This window comes from the organism of the source record quoted next, unplaced genomic scaffold, assembly GCF_019419815.1.
Source record: "Pyrus x bretschneideri cultivar Hongxiangsu unplaced genomic scaffold, Pyrus_bretschneideri_v1 Contig52, whole genome shotgun sequence".
Classification (NCBI taxonomy): Eukaryota; Viridiplantae; Streptophyta; class Magnoliopsida; order Rosales; family Rosaceae; genus Pyrus; species Pyrus x bretschneideri.
The window spans coordinates 306,321-326,984 of record NW_025999790.1 but is presented as its reverse complement, the minus strand read 5'-3'; the positions used below and the strand labels follow the sequence as shown (position 1 = coordinate 326,984).

Sequence of the window (20,664 nt, the reverse complement as noted above, 5' to 3'; positions counted from 1 at the left end):
ACCTAATCCATATATACTCATAGAGAAAAAAAAAAAAAGCACAAAAAGTAAAGCTTTTCATATTATCTAAATTGTCTTTCTTTCATTGTAATTTTGAAAAAAAAATAAACAAAATAAAAACCCACACATATTTTAATAAAAATAAATAACATAAAATTAAAAAATAAAACAATAAATAATAAAATAAAAAAAGTGAATTGTCACACGATTTAATTCTTATAAAATATATATATATATAAGATTAAATGAGGGTGTTCAAATAGGCAAAAAGGGTAGTTAAACTAAAACTAAAACATGGTGTTGGTGGATTGGGTAAATTATAAGGAAAACAAATGAAAAATGTTTGAAAACTTTAAGTTTTAATCATAAGGACAAAATAAAGGGTAAAATGAATAGTAACATGATTGACTTTTTAGTGTAAAAATATAATTTTTCGTTAAAATAAATAGTACAGTAAATTTTTCGTTAAAACATCCTAAATTATATACTATTACGTGTTTATATAAGGAGGGAGTCGGTCTCGAGCACGCAACTGAAAAATAGGTAGAGGAGGAATGGATAAATGGAAATTGACCAAAGTGTCCTTGTTCACGCGATCTTCTGAAATCTGATTCTTCTCTTGTACGTATTGCCCTTGGATTTGGACTTGGTCTTCAATTATTCACTTGGATTGTTGGACTCGGATTCTTCAACCCCCCACGGTACGGCCCACGACTGGACTTAAAAGGAGGCCCAACAAATTTAAGCCCGTAGGCAACAATAAAAGACAAACGCAAAATGAACCTTAAACTAAAACCATCTCCAAAGAGATGTGAAATTCCATGTAATCAAATTTGAAAGTAGGAATAAGTTCTAACTAATATGTCAATTCTATGTTGATTGATATACGAGAAAAGATCATGTCAATTTTTTTAATTATTTTATTACGTAGATCCTATTAATGCATTAATTATAAATTTTGAAAAATGTATTTTAATTAATTTCTTTTTAAAATAAGTCATATAAATATCATTTATAAAAAATATATATATATTAGTTGGAAAAAAAAAATTTAACATTACCACATCAACTATTAAATTAACATTTGACATTTAAATTATGACATATTCCCCTGAAGCAACAAAAACCAGCGTCCACTGCCGCCGCATTCTCTGCCAAGGAAAATATCGCCCCAAACTAAAAAGAGAACACGAACCAGAAAATAGATAGAGTTGAGAGTGTTGAGCAGAATCAAATTTTCCGGCGAGCCGGATGGGCAGTGGCCTACGATTGTGGGTCTTCTTGTGTCAAGATGGAGTCCAACACTCGGAGATGTAATTCATGATTATGGGTTGGAAAAGATTGGGTTGCGATGTGAAGGGAGAAAACTGAGACAAAAGCTCAGAGAGCTGAGATGAAGTTCAAAACAAACCATGGATAAAGAAATAGGGAAGAAGAGAACAGAAGACACCGACCCTAAAGCCAAAGGCTAAGCCCGGCGGCTGTGAGAAGGTTCCGGTTTTTTGGCCTTTGGTTTTTACGAGAGAGAAAAGTTTTCAAGAGGGAAAAGATGTTGAAACTTGAAAACTGAGAGGGTTATTTTTCTTTTTCTTTTTATTCAAAGAAAATCTTACACCGATCAATTTTATTAATATGATAGAAAATTAAATTTCATTAAACTAGCATGAAAACATTTTGTTAAACAAGGGGAGTCTGGTAATCAAGCTTGTTTCAATTCCGATGCAAGTGAATTATTATATAACTTATATGAAATCATTATCATTTCTACTTTGATTCCAAATAGTTACGTAAACTACATTAACAAGAATCCAATTTTGATTCATTCTCAATTCAGTTCTCCTTGTTTTGTTTTTAATTATGAATTAGTAAATGAACCATAAAAAGCTATACTCACGTACCTGTATTCCGGTGGGCCACGCACGGATGGTCAATTATAGAAACTCTTATCTCTTAAAATGGTAATGGGTTGGGTTGGGATGGATTGGGTAGGAATAGGAAACCATCAACACATGCTGCTCTGTTTGTGTTAGAGCTCTCATTCTAACTCGCATTACATTACAGTAGCCAGACTTTCACAGTTTCACTCACTACATGAACCTATGAGTCACTCGCTGCTAGGTCAAAAGACTCATAACGGAATGGATCATGTGGTTCGGTTCTGTGTAGTAGGCAACTATAACAGCCTCTTCATCTAAACCACAGTACTCAAAATGTCACAACAAAATCACAAATCACTCAAAAATTCATAAACTTTCAATCACCCTCTCATGCTACAAAAAACAATTTCCGCCTGATGCCATGATTCCGGTTTCTGACAATCTAGCAATAAAATGCTTTATCCTCTACCTTCCCGGTGAACAAGAACACAGCTCCCCTGTTCAGTGCATGCAATTCATTCTTTCCCCAGAAGCATTTTGATTGGTAGAAGAATGAAACATCAGAAACATCAGACAATATTCGAGCACAATCCCAGCACTCCCATAATCCATTAGCTCAATTTTGAAAAATCTCGAAACAAGATGTGCGCCCCACCCCAAAATAAAAATGATCCATCTATAGCAGCAGATAATTACCTCAACGAAGAATTGAAGATCATCCTGGTCGATGAACTGAAGGCTGTAATTACAGAAATTCATGAGCTGTGAGCCTAAGTTCTGAAGTTTAATTGGATGGGAAAATACTTTATGTTCACGCCTCAGATGCGCCTATAGTGCTTCTACAACAGAGGAGACTTCCTTTGAAGCACTATGGCCACAACGGTGAAAGTGCCACTACTTTCCCAATGATGATCAACGTTGGTGATACTAACTCTGCTGATACAATTTCATCCGCAAGATCCTTCAGTTCTGCAAAAACCTGTATGAATGCACATGCAACAATGATCATTTTTCCATTACAATACATAAATAATGCAAATGGCCAAACTCATACAATCTGAATTCCTATCTGTAAAGGCATCCAAAGGAACTGTATCAAATCCGCAATCAGGTTGATGACCATAAATTGAGGGTGAATAGTAGGGACCGGTCAGATTTCTAAAAGTAACACTGACCGCCCTCGAAGGATCTTGATGTATACCTCAGGGTGTAATTGAAGTTCGAAATAGAAGGATTGTTAACCTATTTCAATTTACTTTTTCAATAACGGGTAATGCATGCTTATATACATTCCTAATGGGCATCACAACCTCGTATCTAAGACAAACAAGTGTTTTCCCATGTTGTCAGTTTACTAACTAATAAGAAAGGTCCTAAAATGGCACAAATGTCAGGTAATCAGGTAAAGAAAAGACACCATCCGGGGTCCAACATGAGGCTATACCAATACGCAACAGGAGACCATCCTTACCATGCGTTGTTGAGGTGTGGTCCCTCGCTCAACTGCAACAGCCGGTGTATTTGGTAGTAGACCATGATGCACCAACTTTTGAGCAAGAGAAGGGAGAGTCGACAAACCCATGTAAACCACCAAGGTCGAATCATGGTCAGCTGCATTCTCAGCCACAAATAGAGGATCTGTTCCGCCCTTCCTGGAGTGGCCGGTGAGAAATCTGACACTATTTGCAACACCTCGATGAGTTAATGGAATCCCTAGATTTGCTGCTATCCCTGAAGCAGCAGTAATACCTGAAAGGTAAAAGATTTTGATCAAATATAAGCACGTCCTCATTAGGTGACCTTCATGAAGCTGTCTGAAACCATATATAAAGCTTAACCCTTTAAGAGAATAATCATGTCAAAGAAATCGAAGGATGCACAATTTGGATAAGGGAAGAGGAATTTTTTTTCCCAACAGACACAAGCTGGGAGCTCGTTAGGCCTCAACCTAGATAGGAACAAAGTTGTTCCTAAACTCGTACTATCTAATACCATATTCATATGGTTGACGTCTCACCTAAGATTCCCCCAATATTTCAATGTGTTAACTAGGAATATTATTTTCCTCATCCATTCATTTCATCTCACAAGTGCTCCCACCAATACTTTACACTTTATGGCGTCTGTGTTCAAAACGTTTTTCAGGAATTAAGAAGCAAAGTGTACTGATATCATTTCTCAGTCACCCCTTCACATATGGAAGACTTGTTACCTATGATTTTCAATGAGTAAAAATTTTAAATGCCAATGACGTGTCATGATTTTAAGGAACCAACTGATGAAATAGAACATTTCTACTGGAATAGCAAAGCTTATAATGCTCAACATTAGCAGATCTTTGTGAATGCGGACCATCCTAAATTCTCTGAAATTAGATTACTGAAACTTTATTAATGTGTCAAGATGGCGATGTTGAACATTCTTTCATCAAAAAGCAATGGGAAACAATGGAGACATCTTATGTCGATAAGACATTCCACCACTCTTACAAAAATCTCAACTAAATAACGGCATTATGACCTTGATTTATGATCATACCTGGAATAACGTTAACTTCAATTCCTTGTTGTCGCAGAAAATCCATCTCCTCTCCACCCCTTCCAAACACCTAAAGAAAAACGATATGTTTAACCACAAAATTTAACATGACGGAACGTGATATCACAGGTAAAAACAGACGCAAATTTCTGAAAGACCAACACAAAAACTCACCAGCGGATCCCCTCCTTTTAGTCTCACAACATTAGCTCCAGCTTCGGCAAAACTGAGTAACAATTCATGTATCTCTTCCTGAAAGAGGGGATTAAAAAATTCAGTTCATTTCCTGAAACCCAAACTGCAATGGCTAAACTTTATGTAGCATCAAACAAAAGATCAATCACAGTTGTCCTAATTCACTTCACTAAAACTTTGAATTTCGCAAACCCAGATGCGAACTAGCACAAACGCAAATACCCAATTCACCAAATTGCCCGAAGTTTTCAAATTTATAGCATCTACAAATATACCCAACCAATTGAAACTCCAAACAAGTTGAAAACTGGTTTCAGGTAATGCAGGAAATGGGAATTAAGAAAGATAAGTGCTTGATTACCTGGGTTCTGCTATGGTACCCAGCAGTCTTACCCACATATAGAAGTCTAGCACCAGAGGCAACCAATTCCAAGACATCATTGGACACCAACCTATCATACAGCAACAAGTCAGCAGTCTGAATTACTCTGTAAGCCTTCATTGTGAGAAGCTCAGGGTCCCTAGGCCCTGTACCGACCAGGAAGACATTGCCGGGCCCACAACTGCCTCGGTCACCTTCTGTGAGCCTCTTTTCTCTGAGCACCTGAAGCAGCTTCCTGAGCTCGGGTAGCTGCAAAGCGATGTCGTTTTCCCTCAGAGAATTAAAATCGGGCGGGAGAGAGCAGCAGGGGGTGGGTAAGGGTTGGTGAAATTCCAATGGCTGGTTCTGGTAAAGCCAGCGGTCTCGCTGGTACCTCTGGACAGAAGTCTTCTCGGTAAAAGGTGAGGAGGAGGAGGAATTGGAAGAAGAGGAGTTGAAGCGTAAAGAAGAAATGGGGTTGAAGGAGGAGGCTGAATGGGGTTTCCTGAAATGGGTGGAGGAAGAAGAGAAGGCAGAGAGAGATTGAGTCCGACTCACAAGAGCCATAACAAACAGACCAAATGACAAGGATTCAGAATTTCAGAGACCAAAGAGGGAAAGAAAGACAAGTGTTTTTGTTCGGATTTTAAGGGAGATGCATGTATGTAAAATGTGTAGTCAAATTAAGGGAGATGTATTCAATCGGGATTTCGAAGGATTTTAATTCTTTTAATGAATTTAGAAGTATTTAATCAAGATTTTAAGTGATTCTTTAAAATTCAAAATGTATTCAATTAGAATTTTAAAATAGTTTATTAAAATTCTTAGAAATCCGGGTGTATTCAATTAAGATTTTAAAGAAGTTTATAACATTCCAGGTGTATTCAATTAGAAATTGATTTTAAAGAATTTGAGAAAGTTGAGGAATTAGACAGAATTGGAGAGATTTTATTGTGTATTTTAAGCATCCACAAATGTCACATCTCTTCCTGAGATTTCGAGAGAATTAAATCAAAATTTTATATAAAATCTTTACAAATCAATTAAACTCTATAAAAATTCATGGATTTATAAATCCATTAAAGTTTCTCAAATTTTCAATTGAATACACCACTATAAGATTTTAAAAGATTTTAAAAGTGATAGATTTGATAGGATTTAAGACTCCTACAAAATTCATATGAATTTTAAAAAATTTGAATGGATGTTGGTAGATTTTGATGGATTATGGTGGATTTTCAATTTTTTTTTCTTTTTCTTGTTTTTCTTCTTCTTTCTGGACTGACAATACAAAATCAAATCAAACTGAAGGTGTGTGGTGCATAGGTGCCGTGGCAGTGCGAACAAACAGCTGCAAGAGAGTGGTTCTAAGGCAGAGGGTACAGCAGCGGCAAATTGAATGGGTTGAGCAACATATTCAAACATGGGCTTCTGGATGGAGGTGTAGAAGGAGAACTCAAGATTTGGGTTCGTCAGGATGCTCAAGAAAGGTGCAAGATGGTGGTGAATTCGTCTGATCACGGTGCCGGTGATCAGATTGTTGGGAGGGGAATCGAAAGAAGCACATCGGTGGACAATAGCAGGGGCATATGGAAAAGGATTTGAAATGGTGAGGTTAGATTCTTTTTAATCTTAGTTATATATACTTATTGTCTTCAAACCCTTTAAAATCCACAATTTATTGAAATGCTTTAAAATCTTAATTTTTATAATACATTTAGATGTGGATGGATTTTAAAATTCTTTAAAATCTTTTAATTAACTACAATAAAATTTTAAAATCTTTTAAAATCCTCTTAAATTTGAGTTTGACTACACATCTAAAAAAGTATTGATAGAGCGTCGGAGTTGGATTTGGAAGTCGGCTGGCTCTTGAAAGCACGACAAGTCCAAGTAAGTGGCTTTTTAGGGCTTTCAAAGGGGACCCCATTTTTCTCGGTACAACTTTGATCTGATACAACTCGTCTACTAAATGGTGGGGGAATAAATGGGGATCTATTTTACACGGAATCTACACGTTTTAAATGTATATATATATATATGCGTAAATTGATAAAAGGAAAGTCAAATATTTGAAGTAAATGAATAATATGAATAATCTTAGATCAAATATTGTTTGTTAAAAAAAAAAATAATTATTTAACAACTAATATAATCACATTATTATCTGCATGGGAAAAATCTTTTTTATAACCAGCGAATCATATTAGTATCCATGTGGAAAATATTTTTTTTATAACCGGCATTACATGTCTCTTAAGATATTTTGAACGTATTTAAAAATAGAGACAATAATATTTCATGAACATCTGATTGAATCACATTATTGCTAGCTTATGATAAGCTACTAATTAAAATAAAACAAAAAATTGTACTAATTTATCACCGACGCCTCTTAAGATGTTTTAAACACAACATTTATGATTTTCCTTATTTTTATTATATTTTTCTTTCCTCTTCTCTTCTCGTGGACACCATCAACTTTCACTTATCTTTCTATTCTTTTATTCTTTTCTCTCTCCTCACTTATTATTTATATTATAATATTATATTTTATGATGACCAAATTACCCTTTCATTATTTGATATAATGTATTGGGCTGCTTTTGAATTTTTTTTGCTGAGGGGCAGTTTGGTCCCCTTCTTTTGTCGAAGCCGGTGACACCAAAACTGCCTTCCGGCTTTATATATAGCAGATTATATATGTATGTGTGCATGCATTTTTTTATGTTTAATACATAAAGTATACATATTTCTTCATTAATGCTTAAAGGAAGTGGTTTTTATACAAAAAGGATGTTTCTGTCACTGCCTTGTTCCCTGTCGTTGATATACGCCTAGTCCTCAATGGATTAGGTGGGATATAGACGGCGGTAGGCAAAAATTTTTAGAATAGTGGCTCGACAGACATTTCCCCTTCTAATAAAGTTATGTACAAGGCAACAATAAGCTGTTATTATTCCCTTTTGATAAACAAATTGTTTATTAATTGATAGGGTTTGCAAGTGATGAATTACCTTACCCTAATTGATAGGGTTGTCCTCTTTAATCTTTTGTGTCTCTAGCTAAAATCTTCCCCTACTTTGAGTGTAGCTTAGAGTAGCAATCACATCAAGAACCCTAAAATTTGATGCGGATTTCAGTGATCGCTGCGAGTGTGGAGTTGGGAGTTGGAGAGCAATCGTCTCACATAAGATCGTGACTGTTTTGCACCCACTGTTGGGTTCTTTCAATGTTAAAAGAGGGGCCAAGCAAACATGTGATAATTTTGAAACTAAACAAGTTGTTATCAAATGGTAACTATTTTATGTTGTTTTCACTTCCAATATTTTGTTTTCATTCACTTAATTTCTTCCCCTTCCTTCCACCACCCGTCTTACTTTTCCTTACATTTCCTTGTGTCTCAAGTTCAAAAAGTGAAAATTAAAAATGAAAAACGATATAATTATCAAACGGATCCTTAATTGCCACATAAGTATTTAGTTAACAACAAGCAATTGCCGACAAAAACAACTACACACTGCGACGAGTTACCAACTAACACCATTCTTTTAAAGGCTGAGAACATGATAGTTCCAATTTGCTGCATGGTCATCTATATTGATTGAGTTGGTTTGCCAATAAATGGGGGACTTATGAATTAGAGGCATGGGAAGGTTGCAAAATAACTAGAAACTCCTACTGATTAATGTATCAGCACCTTGTAGCTTTCTCCAGCCTCCTTCGGCAGTCCTCTCAAATATGCGTGGCTGCTTCATAGGAAAGGTTTCTCTCCAATCTGGGTGTTTGATTAGGTAGTCCCAATGCCTAAATCAAGATTACCAAATTCAGTTAAAGCAATATTTGAAAATTAACCATTACTCTACAGGATGAACATCAAACTATTTCTACGAATTGCAAATCTGTAAGGGGCTTGACTATAGCTTATGATGCCACAAGCCAGAAACAAGAAAAACTTCAATGCACCTAATTTGATCAACTTGTTGTGGAGTTCCTCGTCAATCTTTTATTCTTTCTTCTTTTATATGCGGAAACATCCTCTTTTCTTTATTTATTTTCAAAAAAAAATTCTGTGTGTATGTGATCACCAACAACAGTAAGACAGATCTACCTTTGATGCGTACCTTCTCATATTCGCCACAAAATCTGGGCTCTCAGCAGAAGGTGAAGTAGAACACATGATGAGGATTTCTGAATCAGAATAATGTTGTAATGATAAAGCAAAGTGTAATTGCTGCAGTGTCCTGCATGAACAGAAAATATATATGTGAGGTCGATGGTGTTAGGCACAGTTAAGCACGAGATTTTGTAGAGTAATTAAAAGTTGAAGGCATAATCAATGTAGTAACTCTTACCAGCAACATGGAGCTATCTTGAATCGATCAGTTTGAGTATCATATGTTTCCAGTAACCTTCCTTTCCAACTGGGGTCCTTGTATGATACAGAAACTCGAATTCTCCTGACAATTTCATCAGGACATCTTGAGGTTTTGTCAAAGATAGCTGGGGTAATAGATCCATTGGAAGTTCCTACCTGAAAGAGTGCGAAAATTTCTACAATGTGAAGGATTTAACAGAATTTTCACTCACACACATTACACGATATTGTAAACTTCACAGGTGAGCAGTGAGCACACTAAAGATAGAATTGTAGAAAAAAATACATGATGCTGCATCATGTACAATTTCTTATTAATTTTATTTTAATATTTTGCTGCAGATGCTATATATTCTAATAATGAAAGAAAAGGGCTCACATTGCAATTCAGAACTAAAATTTATCTCATTTTGAACCGACTTAAATGAACATAAGCCATACAACAAATTGATGTTTAATTCATGGGGTTGAGGCTAACCATGAACCCATTGAAGTTTGGGTACGTGTTTCCCTCGGGATCCCTTCTAGTGTTATGCCCAAGAATGCAGAGAGTACGTATATGGAATTTTTCTGGTCTCTTCCATAAAGTTTCAACAATTTTGGCACCGTAAAGGAAAGGAATAACCATCCATGTTTTCCTGACTTTCTGATTAAGTGTTGTAGTTACCATGCTGCACACAAAGTTCAACATATTTCAGCTTAAAGTATCCTGTTTCTGAGTAGATAACTACACATCTGGAAATCAATGACAAAGAAGAGGATCCTGGGGCAAACATTAGTTGAAACATCTTCAAATCCACCGACTAGATGCACCTGCATTTTGTGACCATGAAATATTCTTTTATTTATGCTGGATTCTATGAGGTCAACAACAAAACATATAACCATTAAAGTAACTAATCATTTCAGTTAAGGAAAAAGTACATCTAACTCCATGTCCTTGTTATGGTCAACAAGGAGTGACAACATCTGGGACAGACCCATATCCACAATGTTTGCAGAATCCATATGAGCAACTGAGGTCCTGCAGTTTGAAAAGAGAATGAGAAACAACAGTACTAGAGCACCATAAGTTTCCTAACTTCAATCACCAAATGGCATGGTAGAAGACATGACAACGTCTTACTTGTTACAAAAAAAGAGATCTAGAACCGGTCACATTTACCACTCCAGTTGGAGTCCAAAATTTTTGGCGTTCGTTTTGGCATCTATGGCATTTCTTATTAAAAACTAGGACCGAACATGAAATTAATTTTTGAAAACTGGAAAAATCTAAAATAGTTAACATCTCAAATAAATCCGTTTCTTACATTCCATTTCTCGGATTCCGAATGGCCACACCGATACAGGTCGTTGCTTCATCAGTTCCAACAAACTTTTAACAAGGAAGACCAAGCAGAAAAAAAATGAATTTAGCAAAGGAATAATTAATAGTACTATTGATACTACAACTACAAATGGCATGAAAGTGATCAGTTAATGGGTAGCAACCATTTCAGAAAAACCATCAACATTTACAAGGAGACTAACTTACATCCTTCTCTTTAAAGGCAGAAAATATTATAAATAACTTTAAGAACCATCAGGATGGTCATGAATAAACCATGAGGTGACTTCCATTTTGCACAAGATACAAGGAAGGCTATACTCATAGCCATCAACCCATGTACTTTTTATTTTAGTTCACCCATGTAGTCTCTATGTTATGTGACACACTGCACCACAAGGATGCCCATATTAGAGCTGAAAAGAGCAGCAGGACAGGTCTCAACATGCGGGACTATCAAATGCCACTTTCCTCACATGAAGGCATTCGACACGCATAAGATTCTTGGACTGGCATCATATTACAATTAGTGAACTAAGCAAAGAAAAGGTTATAATTATGTCTCTCCGCTGTATATATGAAAGAAAAAAATCATGCCGTATATTGACAAGTGTTTGCCTCAAGTCAAGGAACAGAGAAAGAACATACATCCACAAATGCCGGATCAACAGTTGCATATTCTCTCTGGAACAAATAAACCCATTTACCGGGTGGCGTTGCCTCCATAACTGACTCTTCACGTACAGAGAATCTCCTCTCCGGGATAGCCTTGAACGAAGCTGAGGCTTCTACCAAAGCAGGGTGTTCCAATAGAGCAACCAGAATATCCCGTCCCTATTCACGAGTACAAGCTTTAATTTCTATTATAAATGTAGTAGGGGAATTTGAGCAAGCAAGTCATCCGTCAGAAGACAATCCAGATTATATTTCTTAGAAATGTTGATTGAAGTTTCGGTATACTTCATTATTATGGGTTACGATCCGGGGACACATGCTTTTTGGCACATATTTTGTAAGGCCCACTTTGTAATGCATTTCGACTGATTCGAATCGTGTATATTTTAGTACATCATTCATAAATCATTCTTGCAAAGATAAGATAATTCCAAAACCATTAAGATATTCATTTGTAGTGAAGAAAATGGATGAATATGGTTCTACAAAGAAACACTAACTTAACCCAATGGTCATATGATTTTGGATTTGGATGAGTTTTGGTAGACATGATCTTTAAGGTAAGACATAAAAGTTAGACGACTGAAATACATAAGGAATGGGCCCGAAAGCAAAGTGTGTCAAAAGCGTGTGTCCAGGATCGAAACCTATTATTATTTGTATAAATAATGTATGTAAATCTAATAAACATAAACTTCATGTAATACTCATCTTGCAGAAATAAGGTGTGACAACAAACAAGCTAGAATTTTCAATTTTCAAATTTGTTTCATGATTAATGCGATCACAAATTTACAGCATCAAATGAGCTTTTTAATTTGTTTTTACTCAAAGTTGCAACTACAAAGAAAAGCAGTTCAAACTATCTACTTTTTACAAATTTGAAAATTTCCATTTAGTATCGTCTCGAGTAAGGCAAAGAGCGAGTACCTGAGGCGATGCAGAAGGGTCTGTGGTAGAGAGTTCCCCATCAACAAAGATCATGATTTCACTCAAACACACACTCGGAGACGGAGAGAGTTGCAGATGGACAAAGTTGGAGTCTGACGACGACGAAGACCACGACGACGACGACGACGACTCAAACTTTGTATCTTCTTTTTTATTTCTGTTGTTGTGAATCGGGATTCATCAAATTCTCAAGGTCTCCTCCTAACAAAGTAGAGTTTATGTTTGGGACTGGGCTTTCAAACCCAGGCCCTTTGGTTTGGTTGTGTGGGTTATTGTTTATTAAATTGAAAATATTTTTGTCATTTTGATCAAATCATTCAATCCATTGTTTATTAAATTGAAAGTATTTTTATCATTTTGAATCTTATTTAATATAAGTTTTTATAAAATGATCAAAATGATTAATGATGAACAAACTCATGAATCACTTCTATTAATTTTAAATGTCAAAGATCAAAATAATGAATTATCCAAATCTCAAAAATTATTTTGATAGAAAAAACTTAAAAAAAATAACAAAAAAACCCTACTAAAAGTAGAGAGAAAATAAAACGTAAAAAAAAAAAAGTAAAATTGTATTTAATAAGATAACGACAAAAGGATGTTTGAGAAATTGAGGAGTTTATTATAGGAAATTTTAACGAAAAGTTTTTCGTACTGTTCATTTTAACCAAAAATCATATTTTTACACTAAAAAGTCAATAATGATACTATTCACTTTACCATTTCTTTTGTCCTTATCGTTAAAACTCAAAGTTTTCAAACTATTTCCATTAATCAAAGTTTTCCAACCTTTTCCATTAATTTTCTTTTTATTTATATAGAAACGTTGAGTGTATAAAGCAAACGTTCAAAAATTAAAAACCAAAGCGCACCAAATTCCCAAATTTCCCCGCCACTGCCCGCAGACACCACCATGACCATAGATCCCAACCACACCACCGCTTCAGCCGCCGCCAACATGGCCACCGCCGGAGCCGCCGCACACAACACAACCACGACGAGGCCGGTAAGACCTGCCGTATCATCTCCTCTTCCGTCTAATCTTTACGCAGCCCCATCCCTCCAAATTCGGACCCAGTCGCCATCATCATCACCAGTAGCACCAGCAGCTGCTAATCATCAGGGGGTTCTGTACCCACTGGCTTCCTCTGGCCGAGGCTTTATTCCTCGGCCCATTCGTCCCGCCGCCGCTGCCGGAGGCGAACCCGCACTCATTGTGGCCAACGCCGGTGCTGTGTACCCATCTCGGCCCCTACTCAATTTCCCTCCTCAGCAGCCTATTCCTGTGCATTTGATAAGACCCAACTACAGCTTAGCACCGTCTCCTCTTCCTCCTCTTATTAGGGGCCTTCCCGTTTCCTCTGCTCCTCCTGAGGTTTCTAGTTTTATCTTGGTTTAATTGATCTTCCAATGTCTGGATTTTGGTGTTCTTTTGATTCTACATCTTTTACACACAAACACAAACACCAAAGTAAAGTTATGTTGTTTGGAAGTATTCTTTAACTTAAAGAAGCCTTTTTTTTTCTTGGTGTAATTTGTGATTCATATAGGTATGGGTAGAATTCATAACTGCGCACATCTCGAAAACTTGTATTGGGTTGAATTTGTTAGGGGAAATAAGAGGTGAAAATAACATATAGAATAAGCAAAAAGATGGGTACAAATTTCTTCTTTTTCTACCCAAGTATCTTTCAGTCCATAATGGAAAATATGCTTTATCAGAAGCTTTGATTTTGAGCACTTTGAAGGATTCTTGCGTTTGGATTGGTGGTGTTTCCAACTTGTAATTAGAATAAAGATTTAATGGTGGTAATGTAGACTTTAGTTTTGCTTTTGCAAATGCTTGCCTTGCCCATGGTTAATAAATAAAATAAAAAAAAACTCCCCAGTGAGCAGCCTTACACAAGTCTTGTCGTAAAAGAATGGTCTACATCTTGAATTGGTCAAGTTTAGGCATTCATCTTGCTTATTTTTCATTCTCGTCTGAATAACACTAGGTTCTGTATTGTCGATGACTTAAGAAATTAATTTAAGTAATATCTCTTGTATTTGGTAGGCAATGTGACTTTTGAGTAACCTGGCCAGCCAGAATGGGGAAACTAGATAATGGATTTAATTTTGGATTTTGACATGAATATTATGCCAATCGAAACATTGTAACTTTTTGGCCATTGGACAGTCTATGCCAACCTGAATACAGATTTTTGCATTTGTTATTATTTTTACTGTGGTTTTATTGTTATTTTGTTTACATAAAATATTTTTGTCTGTTGAGTCTGAATGCAAGATTTGAAGATTTATTCGGTATGTCTTCTTTCTGGTTTAGGTTGCTCCATCTTCAGTTCCTGACAGCAATGGTTTTAAAGACATGAGGTAATGTTGGATATAATGTCTCAAGATTTGTTTATTTTAATTCTATTTGCAATAAGACTTTTCTTTTTTCAAATTTTGGACTGTTGTTACTCGTTTCTTGTTGTGTTTCTGCAGGGATAAAAGCAAAGATGATAACTTAGCTGTCATTAGAGGTCGACAAGTAAGAAAACACTTTGCTTTGTGACTGGTTCTGCATGTATTGATGCTTATAATATCTTGTTATTAAGATTTTCTGTTCAATCTACTAATCTGCTCTTGTCGATGTCAAAGATCCCTTGGTGTGGGGTCATTGTCTAGTTTATTTTGATCTGTTGCATGGTTAATAACATCTATTTGCAGCACTTAATTTCACTTCTATTTTAGGTCTCCATTCTGGTAAGAAGAGCTGATGGCTAAAAAGGAACATATTTAGTAGGCAGAAATGCCTATCTCATTGTACATTGAATATATGCTTTTCGATATTTATTAGTAGGTTGGTTGAAGGCCTTGTTCTTCGAGTTTATGGTGGCTTGGCATTTGATGGAAATGAATATGGTAGAAAGTTAGAAACAGTCTGTACCAGTCATTTACTTTCTTATTCAGCCCTCTATTATTATGATTTCTTGTTTCTATGTCTTTCAGTTCGTACTCTCAATTGTTAGGTAAAGGGCTTTGTGGTTGTGAATCAGCAACTGTGCTTGGTTTGTCACATACATCACTCATAAAACACATAACATGAATTATTTGTAATGAGAGGTAATTTAGGTGTTGTACAGATCAATTTTCCCCCTTTATAGGAGGATTGGAATGAGTTGATGGTTAACTGTATAATATTTAGTGATGCCATGGATATTTTTCTTTCTTGCCCTGTTTGCTTTGATGGTAAAATGTCATTAGATGTTCCTCTTTCCTTCAAATTTATATGAATGATTGCAAATTTATATGAATGATTGATAGAGTGGATCAATCTGATTTACGTTCTTTCTTTCTTTTCCATCAGTTAAATTCCTTCCTCCCTTTCCTTCACGACAGGGAAGTTGTTTAATCATCCTTTCTGATGATAGCATGTCTGGATTATTTCTTGATATTCATATCTACTAAATAGGATGGCAGTGTAGAATGAGCACAACAATGTGCAGGCATATCTATTCAAGATTTATCTAAGGGTTGAGAGAGCCATTCTACATACCCATAACATGTGTGCCTATGCATGTGTGTGCACTGTGCGCATCTCTACATATTTTATGAGGCAAAGGATGACCTTTTAGACATATGAAGGTTCCATTTGCAAATATGTAATAATGTGCTCTAGTTGTGCACAGTCGACTTACATGGATGCTGTTGAAGGACACACAATTTAGTTAGAAACTGCAACCCATCTTTGGATATTTACTTCCTCCCATGGACACCCGACACAATGTGATCCAACCCATCCCCATCAATCATATAGTTAAATTTTCAAATACATATAGTACTTATGGTGAAAAATGATCTATATGTCATGTATTAGTCCAATATAGTTTCAGTAAGTAGTTCTACCACTAACTATATATCAAAGTAATGCTAATGGCAGTAGAAACAGTAGAGAATTTTTTTTTTTTTTTTTTTTTTAAACAAAGACAACCTGGATTATATCTTTTCTGAGATGAATTAATCAATCTTTCATCAAAAGTGTAGGATAACCAGAATGCAAAATATAACTTGCCCTTAGTTCGCATACATTTTTTTGGCATTAATTATTTAGAATTATTTATGCAGGTCAGGATGACAGATGGAGCTTCTCTATATGTGCACGGTCGGTCATGGTTGAGGAACTGTTTTACTGAAGAAATTCAGGTTGGCATCATATCATAGGTTGAGATTTGTTTTGTGTTGTATTTGATACCTTGCTTTTATCCTATTAGAATCTGGTACTCTATCTTTTTGCAAGTCCTAAATTTGTACTCAAGTTGTTTGAAAAGCCTAAATCCACAAGTACAACTCCATGTAACATTTGTTAACAATTCCAGAGTGCTGACACCCATTCCCTGAAATAATGGTTTTGAATGTGTACCAGTACTCTCTGCTAATGCCTCCTGAATGAATTATCTGGTCATGTGCAACAGTGGATATATGATATGATATGACTATAACATCTTGTTATTACCTGTACCAGCTAGTTCACTTGAAAAATTAATGTCGTACACATTCATTAGGATAAATCGACCCACTGCAACATTAGTAGTCTCATATCAGTACCATGAAAATGGTCCTCTTACAGTAGAAAAAGATTATGGACTATAAGGTTGCCAGCTATTGTGCCCCGGGGGAAAATTTAGACACAACTTGTTTACACAATTATTTGTTTTTATTTATTTTGGACCAAACACGATAGGAAAATGAAAGCCCATATGCTTACCTGAATTTTCTAGGTTTTTTGGCCAAACAGGTTACAGGAGTCATCAGTGATAGAATACTTGTATACTGCACTGATGCATTGTTTTCTTAGCAGCTCACACTGCACATTAATGTGGGAAAATACTAATTTGATTTTTGATGCAGTACTGTCTTTATAATGCTTTTGCCCTAATTTATTCTGATGGCAGCCCCAATATGGTGATGCTGTAAGGTCTCTTCCGAGACCTTCACCAATACCTATGGCAAGTGCTACTCTTCAAAAGGAGGGAGGTGAAGCAGAGGAAAAAGAAGAAAAAGGAGATGATAACGAGGACGAGGTTAGGTTTTTATAATAACCATTATATTTGGCAGGCATTATTTTGAATTGCTATAAATGGAACGAAAAAGTTGAGACATATGACTTCAAGAGTTTATTTGATTCCAGCTACAAAAATTTATGATTTGTATTAGCCTCCATTAGGGTATATAGATCATATTAGTGTCCATGTAATCAAGATACTTGTTATTAAAAAAAACTGTAATCAATATAGTTTAACTGGGGCCTTTGGCAGTGTCAATATCCACATAGACAATGTTACACTTACTTCCCTGGAATCATACAAGAACTAAGCACACTATTTAGTAGGGTCTGACAAAGATCTTTAGTGAATTTCAAAGTCAAAACTTATATTAGAGAATTTTATTGCTCTTTTAGGCATTTATCTTGATGCATTATTAGATTAATGCTGCAGGAGGTTTTACCAAAACTTTGTAAAGTTGTCTTCAACCTTTGAGTCATTTCTCTGAATCTTGTTTTGTAGAAATTGAGAAAATGCCACCTAAATTTTTACCAGAGGCATATATTTTGTACAATTTTTTGGACAAGTTAATGATTTAAGGGTCTGAGATAATATGCCAAGTTGCTCTTTTATGTTGCGCAATCGCATAAATTTTCTGTCCAGTTGCCTTCTTGTTCTTGCTAGTCAGAAGTAATAACTATTCTTTATTGTTTGTTCTTAATCAAGTCATCAAACATCCTTTTTCTGGATAGTACCAAATGTCTAGTTTTCGATACAAGTCCTGCTGTACTCCACGGAAAGCCAATTGTATGCAACGAAGGTTTCAAGTTTCACAGATGACAGAGAACATATATTTGGGCACACAGAACATGCACGCATTAGTTGTATACTTGTATGCTATAACATTTTTGACTTAAGAGAAATTAGAGAAAGAAAACTAGTATATGTAGAAAACACACTTTGTATGAATGCATGTGTATTCTGTCAAATGGGAGGATCATAGGTTCTTCACTTGCCCCCAACGTCTAGTCGGTCTTTAGGTTTTCATTTTGGGTTTTCAGAAAAAAAATGTTTCTACTTGTAGTTTTTATGTTTAAACAAGTTGGTTTACCCGTTGAACATGGGATGGTTTTACTGTGGAATTGGTTGAATGCATTAAGTTAAAGGGGTACAAAAATTAAAAGTTGAGATTCCTACCTTTCCGAATCTTTTCATTCCCATACCTAATGATGTATAGCACTTACCAAAAATCTAATTAGTTTCATTGTTCTTGTTTTCAGGCTGAGGAACACATTGAATGTTTATCACCACATGATCTGTTAGAAAGACATGTCAAACGTGCCAGAAAAGTTCGAGCACGGTAAGTTTTTCACAATCTGGTTCTTACACACAATGAGTTGACTTTCCTTGTTACAGATAATGGTTTAAGCCTTGAAAGCTGATTTATAAACATTAAATTTCCACCTTAATTGAAGTAATGGGTTTAATGGAGATATCGTATGTGAATTATAATTACCATTTGCAAGATTAAGTTAGGGTCTATTTGCAGTTGATTTATGTCATCCATTTTTTTCTGTTGAAGTTGTTGATTGTGAAAAACATCTCGAAGGAGAAATGAATTTCCGTTGCCACTAAACTGAATCAATGGGCACATCTAGGTTTGCCCTTTCAAGTCTAAGGTGGAGGAAAAAGGGACTGTATAATTTGAATTATCAAATTGCCCAAGAAAATGCAAAATAAAAGAAATACAAGAAAGACATTGTAGGTTTTAGCATCTGCCTGCAAGTTCTAATTCTATATCCCACCCAATTTGATTTGAAAGTTTCTGAGTATGATTCTACATAGATAACGCATGCTGCCTTAATCAACCATTCAAGAAAGAAGCTACCCATTCACCATTAAGAGGTCAAAACCCAATGTCCTTAGGGTTAGCTCAAGTGGTGTGTGAGGGCTGGAAAATGGATTAGGATTAGGCTAGGTCAAGGGTTTGATTCCCTCTGTTGTAACAAAAAAGGTCTGAAAAACTTGTATCCTTTACTGATAAAACTATATATTCTGTAACATGTGTTATCACTCAATGGTTAAAGATTAATCATGAAAACTAAACTTGGGTTGTTCTGTTTTCCAAAAAGGTTTTGGCACTACGCTTTCTGCACATAAAACATACTGCAGAGGTTGACTAGCTATTTGGTGTTTATTCTTGTAGATTAAGAGAGGAACGCTTACGGCGAATTGCAAGGTACAAGTCTAGGCTTGCTCTTCTCCTTCCTCCTTGGTAGAACAGTTCAGAAATGATCTAGCTTCCGGAAACTGACCCATGGTTGCTCTATCGTACCTCATTAACATTTAGCACTGTGGGCTTTCATACCAAATGATTAAGTTCATTTCCAGTTCTTTCTGGAATGACGAAAAAATGTTTACAGTATTCAAGCAAGTTCGCTGTACAAATTGTAATTTGCTGTAACAGTAAACATCACTGGTAGTACGTTACCTGGGCGTGGTAGATGCTAGAAGTTAGAAAAATTGTGGGAACTGAGTGAGCAACTTTTTTCTTTTCTTTTCCATGCGTGTTATTGTAAGTTGGGGGTTGTGAGTTCTTTCTACACCAAATAGTAATTCTTTCTCCGGTTATTTTTTTCGTATATTTTCTTGAATTGACGAGCTTTTATACATGCATGCAAGGGAAATTGTCATTTTTTTTTTAGGCCACGTTCCATTTTTTGGAGGGATTTTTCTGGAAAATTAGCCAGAATTTGACACTCTATGGAGTAATATCTAACATTTTTAATTTTCTCCTAATTCTAAACCCTAAGTTGGTGTGAAAATATTACACTGCCTTTAGTGTCGAAGCTATTCTGTTATCAATCCGGATCGAGGTCATAAAGAATAGAAAGAGAAATAACCCAGTTTTCTTACAAAATTTACACACAAAATGTAACTTTTCGTAAGCCATCTATTCGGAAGCCATGTCTTCTACGAGCAAACCAAAAACAATTGGTTGAACTAGAGACAATTAAAGTCGTTGATCAAGGAAAAACAAAAATGAGAGAATTAAAGTCAAACCTCATGCAAAAGGGCAATTTTTTTGTTCACTAACATCGAGCTTTGTCAATAATCTCCACATTGGTGAGATTTACCTGTACATATTATATTCAAGTGCAAAGTATTTGAGTTATGTTCAAAAAAGGCTAAAACTTGGTAGGTTTGATCTCTTTAGTTAGCATATCAACTTGATTATCAACACAAAACTTTTCTAACACTAATCTTTTCTTGAGACAATAAATGAAACCAAACAGCAATATATATTGTCCTCGAATGATAAATTAGAAAAG

General features: G+C 35.6%; 3 protein-coding genes across 4 annotated transcripts; 1 reads left to right on the top strand and 2 right to left on the bottom strand.

Moving 5' to 3' along the window:
* Nucleotides 1–2,163: 2,163 nt before the first annotated feature.
* On the bottom strand, nucleotides 2,164–5,630 carry LOC103954914 (S-adenosyl-L-methionine-dependent uroporphyrinogen III methyltransferase, chloroplastic-like). Of its 2 annotated transcripts, XR_668278.3 has the most exons (6): nucleotides 4,972–5,630; nucleotides 4,590–4,667; nucleotides 4,416–4,485; nucleotides 3,349–3,626; nucleotides 2,574–2,856; nucleotides 2,164–2,397 (listed from the first exon to the last, which is right to left on the bottom strand). XR_668278.3 is itself a non-coding variant. In XM_009366768.3 (5 exons), exons 1-5 carry the CDS (start codon nucleotides 5,536–5,538, stop codon nucleotides 2,746–2,748), a joined length of 1,104 nt encoding a protein of 367 aa, XP_009365043.2. In that variant the 5' UTR covers nucleotides 5,539–5,630; the 3' UTR covers nucleotides 2,164–2,745. The 2 variants fall into 2 exon arrangements, 1 of the variants encoding a protein (XP_009365043.2); XM_009366768.3 differs by having other exon boundaries at nucleotides 2,164–2,856.
* A 2,764-nt stretch (nucleotides 5,631–8,394) lies between these two features.
* On the bottom strand, nucleotides 8,395–12,560 carry LOC103954915 (protein N-terminal asparagine amidohydrolase-like). The gene is given in 10 exon segments (XM_048570317.1): nucleotides 8,395–8,778; nucleotides 9,096–9,215; nucleotides 9,327–9,505; nucleotides 9,828–9,950; nucleotides 9,952–9,987; nucleotides 10,100–10,162; nucleotides 10,274–10,373; nucleotides 10,660–10,724; nucleotides 11,325–11,510; nucleotides 12,282–12,560. Coding segments are annotated over 10 exon segments (1,065 nt in total). The 5' UTR covers nucleotides 12,336–12,560; the 3' UTR covers nucleotides 8,395–8,639.
* Nucleotides 12,561–13,177: 617 nt separating this feature from the next.
* LOC103954949 (lysine-rich arabinogalactan protein 19-like) lies at nucleotides 13,178–19,961 on the top strand. Its single transcript, XM_009366802.2, has 7 exons — nucleotides 13,178–13,680; nucleotides 14,632–14,678; nucleotides 14,793–14,838; nucleotides 16,416–16,493; nucleotides 17,243–17,371; nucleotides 18,613–18,692; nucleotides 19,539–19,961. Exons 1-7 carry the CDS (start codon nucleotides 13,219–13,221, stop codon nucleotides 19,609–19,611), a joined length of 915 nt encoding a protein of 304 aa, XP_009365077.2. The 5' UTR covers nucleotides 13,178–13,218; the 3' UTR covers nucleotides 19,612–19,961.
* The last annotated feature ends 703 nt before the right edge of the window (nucleotides 19,962–20,664 follow it).